The sequence below is a fragment of the Pseudozyma flocculosa genome, assembly GCF_000417875.1.
Source record: "Pseudozyma flocculosa PF-1 unplaced genomic scaffold scaffold00031, whole genome shotgun sequence".
NCBI lineage: Eukaryota > Fungi > Basidiomycota > Ustilaginomycetes > Ustilaginales > Ustilaginaceae > Pseudozyma > Pseudozyma flocculosa.
In genome coordinates, this window is record NW_006920899.1 from 48,954 (window position 1) to 56,009 (window position 7,056).

At 65.2% G+C, this 7,056-nt stretch overlaps 4 protein-coding genes across 4 annotated transcripts in view; 2 read left to right on the forward strand and 2 right to left on the reverse strand.

Moving 5' to 3' along the window:
* Positions 1-488: 488 nt before the first annotated feature.
* On the reverse strand, positions 489-1,887 carry PFL1_06784 (uncharacterized protein; the record flags this gene model as incomplete). The annotated part of the gene is made up of 4 exons (XM_007884330.1): positions 489-622; positions 811-1,123; positions 1,216-1,533; positions 1,642-1,887. 4 exons carry the CDS (start codon positions 1,885-1,887, stop codon positions 489-491), a joined length of 1,011 nt encoding a protein of 336 aa, XP_007882521.1.
* A 482-nt stretch (positions 1,888-2,369) lies between these two features.
* On the forward strand, positions 2,370-3,473 carry PFL1_06785 (uncharacterized protein; the record flags this gene model as incomplete). The annotated part of the gene is made up of 3 exons (XM_007884331.1): positions 2,370-3,065; positions 3,211-3,328; positions 3,427-3,473. The coding sequence occupies 3 exons, from the start codon at positions 2,370-2,372 to the stop codon at positions 3,471-3,473; spliced, it is 861 nt and encodes a 286-aa protein (XP_007882522.1).
* A 225-nt stretch (positions 3,474-3,698) lies between these two features.
* Positions 3,699-6,211, reverse strand: PFL1_06786 (uncharacterized protein; the record flags this gene model as incomplete). Its single annotated transcript, XM_007884332.1, has 3 exons — positions 3,699-4,239; positions 4,344-5,451; positions 5,545-6,211. The coding sequence occupies 3 exons, from the start codon at positions 6,209-6,211 to the stop codon at positions 3,699-3,701; spliced, it is 2,316 nt and encodes a 771-aa protein (XP_007882523.1).
* A 779-nt stretch (positions 6,212-6,990) lies between these two features.
* Positions 6,991-7,056, forward strand: part of PFL1_06787 (uncharacterized protein) — a gene marked incomplete at both ends in the record, with an annotated part of 1,764 nt that continues 1,698 nt past the window's right edge. The window contains one exon of the mRNA XM_007884333.1: positions 6,991-7,025. Coding sequence (XP_007882524.1) covers positions 6,991-7,025 — 35 coding nt within the window. The remainder of the gene's footprint in view (positions 7,026-7,056) is intronic.

A 7,056-nucleotide genomic window follows, 5' to 3' on the forward strand; every position in this document is an offset into this window, starting at 1 on the left:
CTCTCTCTCTCTCTCTCTCTCTCTCTCTCTCTCTCTCTCTCTCTCTCTCTCTCTCTCTCTCTCTCTCTCTCTCTCTCTCTCTCCGCTCTGTCTTGTCCACCCCGGGTTCACCAGGTCACCTTGCATACCACTCTCGTGCATCTGCGGCACTACTTCCGCCGCCATCTCCGTGCGCCCTGCCACTTTCGTTTTCCTTGTTGGCCACGTCCGTCCGGGTCCCCAATGTCACCGATTTTCCCGGCGTCGCTCGCCATTGCCATTTCTGTACCACGCAATTTCCATGGTTGAAGCAGATGCTGGTTCTTGCTGGGTGGTTGGGGTCGCCACTGGACGATGTGTGCGTGAGGAAGGAAAGGGAGCCGTCTTGCCCTGCCCCGCGAGTCTGTTCAGCCACGGTAGGGCGGGCGACAAAGGGCGCTCAGTGAGGCCAGGCCAGGCCAGGCCATGTCGGGTCTGGGGGATGAGGGAGAGTCTGGGGTCGATTCGGACTAGTCGTCGTTCCCCTCTTCCGCCCCTGCCGTGGTGGTGGATGGGGCGCCGGCCAGAGTCCTGCGGACCATTTCCTGGAGCGCCGTTGGATCCTGTGCGAATTCCGAGGTGCGTACGGCGATGGCGTACATGACTGGTCGGTGGTCGTCCGTGGCCGAAAGAGGGAAGGAGGGGGAAGGAGGGTAGAATGGGAGGATGGGAGGATGGGAGGACGGGAGGACGGGCACAAAAGAGGGAGGTGAGTGAGCAAGGCAAAGCGCCTGGGATATCGACCGTCGATAGGTGAAAGGAGGAGACCACGATGGTGCAACGGCCACTCACCATCCTCGACCTTGCGCACGCTCTGGTTGGTGACGGTCTGCTTCTTCTTCATATCGCGGATAAAGGGGACAAAGGGGTCGAGGCCATCGCGGATGGAGCGGAGCAGGGCGAGGATGCCGTCGACGTAGGTGCGCGGTGCGCCCTGCCCGACGGCGTTGGTGGCGAGCCGCATCAGCTCGCCCGTCAGGTCCGACAGACCCAGCAGGTACCGCTCGACGGGGATGCGTAGCGTCTCCCCGAACCGCGCCTGTACCTCTGGCAGTGTGATGAGGGTATCGTGTCGCAGGAAGTGGTGGAATGATAGGGCTTCGATCTGCGTTTCGAAAGGGGTGGGGCGGACTGGGAGGTCAGTCGGGGTCCGGGGACCCCATGGCATGCCGATCGGGAGGGCTGGAGGAAACGTACGAATTCCTCGATGCCACCACCGAGGTTCCTCTCGTAGCGATACCCGCGCCCATCGTCGGCAGCGTCGGTGCCCAGACCCTCGTGCTCCGCTAGTTGCTTGAGGAGGGTGACGATCTCGTCGACCTTTGTCTCGGCCTGCGAAAACAGTTTGGCGTTTTTGGCGGTCCGTGCCGCCGCCGCCGCCTCGTCGTCGTCGTCATTTTTGTTGGCGGCGGCCGGTGCAGAGGGGAACGAGTATCGGTGTAGGTGGAAGATGAGTTTCTTGGAGAGGGAAGTGACGTCGCGGGATGCCTTGATGAGGCGGTCGCGTCGGTCGTTCTGTTGGAGTGGCGCGGGGAGAAGAGGGCAGGGCAGGCGAGGTCAGCCAACAAGGGGGCGAGGGGGGCCGAGGGCAGAGCGAGGGCGCCGTGCGACGGGTCGACGTACATGGTGGTCTATCTCGTCGCGGAAGAGGGTAAAGATGGACTCGACGTTGCCTGCATCTTGGTGGTGGGCGTCGCCGTTGTCGCGGGGAGCCTCTGTCGAGGAGCGTGTGCGTTTTGGCGCGGCGGGCCGGAGGGTGGTCGAGGAGCCGCGCCGTTTGAGGTCGCCGCTGTGCTGCTGCGTCGTCGATGTCGATGTCGTGGGTGTTGCCCCTGCTGCTGCTGCTGATGTTGTCGTCGAGTCGGACATGGTGATGCGATGGGCGTGTGGACGCCAGAGTGGGCAGTGGCGGTGGTGGTGGTACGGTGGTGTCTGGGAGTGGGGCCGAGACAAAGAAGAAGAAGCAGGCAGGCAAAGGCGGTCCGGATTCTGGTCAACCTCCACTTTGGTGTTTGCCCCCCTTCGGAGCCGGAGAGAGAGAAAGAGCGGGCAGAGAGAGAGAGAGAGGAGGACAGCGGTGGCGCACGCAGCCAGCCACCAGGGCCGCACCCACAAAGGGACCGCCGCCGCCGCCTTGCCGCTGTGCCGCCTTAACTTCTCTTTGCTTCTGCCGCCTAATTTTTGACCCTGTCACGGGCCCACTCACTCGCACTCGCACTCGCCAACCGCCTCGGCCCTCGCTCTGTCTCTCTCTCTCTCCGCCCTTCACTTCTCGCCACCACCTGCAACTGCATCACCCACTTCCTTCTCAACCCCCCTATCCCTCCTCTCCTCGCTCACCACTGGCCAACATGATCGGCGCCGCCACCCGAAGCCTCGCTCGCAACACGGCCCGCCTGGTCCAGCCTCTGGCATCCACCTCGCGTCTCGCCGCCGCCTCGCCCGCACCTCTGGCCCGCGCCGCCCTCGTCGCCCCGACCCTGCGCAACTTCGGCACCACCCGCCCCCTCCTCGGCGCGGGAGAGAGCGACGTCGAGCTCTCGTCGCGCCTCGCCCACGAAATCGCCTTTGAAAAGGAAAACAACGCCTCGGTCCTGCCCGCCCCCGACGCAGAGCCCGAGTTTGTCACCAAGTTCAAGCAGACGGGCATCTGGAAGATTGACGACAAGCCGGGCATGGACGAAATCATCCTCTCGCGCGAATTCGGCAACGAGCACATCCGCATCCTCGTCAGCATCGGCGACATCGACACCACCTCGGCCGACCCCACCGACCTCGACGCCCACGACGGCCAGGACGGCGCCGCACCCCACGACGGCGTCGACCCGGACCACCCCGAAGACGACCCCTCGAGCGTCGCCGCCTTCCCCGTCAGGATGGCCATCACCATCTCCAAGCCCAACCGCGGCGCAATGACCTTTGAGGCCGTCGCCGCCGACGGCGAAATGAGCATCGACAACATCACCTTCCTCCGCGACAACAAAATGGCAGAGGACCTCACCGTAGAGGCAGACTGGGCCAGGCGCGGCGTCTACGTCGGTCCCCAGGTGGGTGTCCTTCTTCCCTCTCCCCTTCTTTTGTGTCCGCACGGCCAAGCACGTTGTGGTCTCCTCCGGTCTCCTCCCCGCGTCCTCGCCCAAGGCTGACCGGCCCCATTTCTCCACTCTTCCCCTCCCCCACCCCTTTTCGCAGTTCGACACCCTTGACGAGGGCGTGCAGGAGCAGTTTGAAAACTTCCTCGTCGAGCGCGGCATCGACCAGGACCTGGCCCTCTTTATCCCCAACTTTGCAGAGTACAAGGAGCAGAAGGGTGAGTTCCGTGGCGGCGCCGTCCCCGGTCTTGGTGGTCCGAGTGGTCTCTCCCTGACCTGTTTGCCTGTTTCTTCTCCCCGCACTGTCCCGCGGTAGAGTACTGCCAATGGCTCGAAAACGTCAAGGACTTCGTCGACGCCTAAATGGCGACCGCATCTCGTCGTCGTCGTATGTCGGCCTACTTCATCGCCATATCGTATCGGAGGACGAGAGAGAGAGAGGGAGAGAGGGAGAAGAAGGAAAAAACAATCCAGCCCACGTCGCATTCCACCACCGCTCCCCCCTCTTTTCGTCCGTGCCTGCGTGTGTGCCTGCGGGCGTTCATGCTGGATTGTGCAATGGAACCGACCCGACCCGATCCGAAGCGACTAGGGAAGACGGAAAAAGCGCTCCTCGTCGACCTTGAACGTCGTCCATCCCTTTGCCTCTTCCTCGCCGAGGTCGTGGTCGCAGTCGCGCGGGAGGAGTTGGACCTCAACCTGGCGCGTCCGGACCCAGTGTTGGCCCACGACGATACGAACGCGGTATCCGACCAGATCCGCATCCGCCATCTTGCTGCCCAACGTCGATGGCCGATCATCCAGCACTATCTCCTCTGCCGCATCGCCACCCGCTCCCTCGACGTCGTCGGACCACCTCCCTTCCGACCTTGCCGCTGTGGATGACCAAGACGAGGCGGTGTCGACCTGCGTCGTTGCTTCACCAGACGACGAGGAGGATGCGGGATCGACAAGACGTCGTACCGTCTCCTCGACATCGACATCCCACTCCCTCGCCCGGCTGATGACGGCGCGACAGAGCCGGACCGCCATTTCCTCCTTTCCTCCCTTCTTGTCGGATATCAGCACCGCCGCCGTGTACGGACACACCGAGCGGGGCCATACGAACCCGGCTCGCGTCCTCTTGCCACTCTCGCTCGTCGATGTCGAAGAGGAAGGGGAGGAGGGGGGAGGGGGGAGGAGGGGGGAGGGGGGAGGAGGGGGGAGGGGGAGGAGGAGGAGAGGGCGTCAAACGATGCCTTGGCGCGCTGCGCCAGCGCTCCGAAGATGCGCGAGACGCCGATACCGTAACACCCCATCTGGAACGCCCGTCGTCTCCCGTCCTTGAGCAACTCCACCCCCCCACCGGCGGCGTCGTTGTTGGGCGGCGTCGACTTGGGCGTGAAGCCGACCTGGAGCGCCTGCGAGTACTTGGTGCCGAGCAGGAACGTGTGCCCCACCTCGATGGCTTTCGTCGTCCGCAGCGTGTCCGGGTGGCGGCAGCTCGGACACGTATCCCCCTCCTCGGCCACGCGCAGATCGACCATGATCGTCGGTGGCGCCGTCGGCTGTGCTGGTGGGAACTGGTGCGGGAAAAGGGCCGAGAGGTCTGCAGTTGTTGTCGATCCGGCCTCGTCGTTGTTGCTGCTCGACGACGCCGGAGAGGCAAACGAGAGCAGGCTCGAGACGAGCGCCTCTTGCACCTGGTCCGGCTCCATGCCCACGCACTCAAAGTCGGACAGCACCTCGATCTTGTCAAACCGGACAAGCGGACCTTCGGGCCGCTCCTTCCAGTCCCACGTGGTCGTCGCTGTCGCCTCTCGCTGCGAGTCGTAGAGCAGCTCGAGCCGGTCGCCGCCGTCGCCGCCATCGCCCCTCTGCTTCTGTAGCGCGGCGACGTGCTTGGCGAGCTTGACTTCGTTGAGCTGGCGCGAGGCGGAGACGAGCATGGCGACCAGGACCTGCGAGTGCGCCTCGACGGCCCTGGTGCCAAAGAGGAGCACGCGGACCTCGTGCGCCAGCGACGGCATGCGCGCCGGCGAGGGCAGGCTGGCGGCCTTTTCCGAGTTGGCCACGTAGCTGCAGCGGCGGCACGAGAGGAGCGTGTCTTCGCCGGCGCCGTCCTCGATGTGGTACTCGTGGGAGCGGCTGCCGCCAATGGCGCCCGTGTCGGCCTCTGCGCTCTTCCAGCCGCGCGCGCCAAAGATGCGGTCAAAGATGCGCGTGTAGGCGCCCCGCACCGCATCGTACGTCGCCGAGGCCGAGGCCAGGTCGGCGTCAAACGTGTACAGGTCCTTCATGAGGAACTCGCGCGTCCGCAGCAGGCCCATGCGCGGTCGCGGCTCGTCGCGGTGCTTGCGGGCTTCCGGTGCAAACGCAAATGGAGGAGGAGAGATGAAATCAGCTTTGATCGTCTTTGCGGCCTGATCGACGCTGGCACGCGGCGGCTACCCACTGATCTGAAACACGCGGACGGGCAGGGCGGCCTCGCTCTCGACCTCGTTTGCGACGAGCCTGGTGACCTCCTCCTCGTGGGTGGGTGCGAGGACAAACTCGGCGTCCTTGCGGTCCTTGACCTTGTAGAGCTCGGAGCCCATGATTTGGAAGCGGCCCGTCTTTCTCCAGAGGGCCGACGAGAGGAGGGTGGGCATGGCGAGGTGGGATGCGCCGATGGCGAGCATCTCGTCGCGGATGACGGCCTCGATCTTGGATACCATGCGGAGGCCATTTGGGAGGAGCGTGTAGACGCCCGAGGACGACTGGCGGATGTAGCCGCCGCGAAGGAGGAGCGAAAGGCTGGCCAGGTCGACGTCCGGAGCCACCGACTCGGCCCGCAACGTCGGCACGAACTGCGACGACAACCGCAGCGGATACCGGCTCGGCCGCGCAGTAGCAGTAGCGACAGCGGCGGTGGCAGTGGCAGTGCTAGGAGTGGGGCTGGACCCCGGGTGGGCCGGTACGGAAAAGGCCGAAGACGACGACGACGATGACGATGACAGGCAGCGCATCCCTCGAGGCCGGAAGAGGGCCGAGGCGGGTAGCGGTCGGACCTGCCGGGTGGCTGCGGCGGCGGCGGCGGCCTTTCTCCTGGCGGCCATCAAGGCGTTGCCGTCCAGCGCCATCGTCGCGAGCCAGAGATGATGATTGACTGTGTGAGGATGGCAGAGCAGCGGTGGCAGCAGGCGGGGTCAACGCGCAACCGCGTCGAGAAGAAAGACGGCCAGGCCAGGCCCCTGGCCATCCCATTCCAGCCTGGTTCAGGGTCCAGTCGGGCAGACTGCGGATCCGAAAGCCAAACGAAGACGCAGTAGTCGGCGCAGGCCGGATGGGACCGTCGGGCGCCTTTAGGTAAGCCGACCGGCTCCGGCTAGGCTGGCGAACCGACAAGCGGCGCCCTGCTGGCCCCTCTGAAAGCCAAAGCCAGGAGGGGCCGACAAGCGGGGGCAGACGGCGCGCGCTTCGAGTGGATCGGTAAAGCCGACTCGGACCTCGACGGCGGCCGCTGGCGGGCCTGGCTGACCGACCTGGCTGACCGACCTGAGCCAGACCTGCTTGCTGGCTGACCCGGCCCCCTGCCCTCTGCCGTTCACGAGCAAAGTGACGGACGCTGCTGGCCGGCAGGCAGCAGTCTGCCCCCTCGTTGGCTTGGCTGGGTGCGATTCGGTGTGCGCCCGGCTGCAGCAAGCCTTCCGGTGCCCCGCGTAAACTTGGGCGCCCACGACGTCGACGGCAGCAGCCACACGCTCCTCCGGCTTGTCCCCTCTTCCTCTGGCCGGCAGGTTGGCCGCCTCCCTCCTTAAACAACCAAGCTCGCCCTCCCCTTTCCTTCTCCTCATCACCACCACCACCAACCCCTCCCATCTGCACCACCCCTCGTCGGCCCTCGTCACCCGCAACCACCATGTCTCTCCGCGCACCCGCCGCCCGCCTTCTCCGGTCCCAGGCCTCCGCCTCGGCCTCGCGTGCC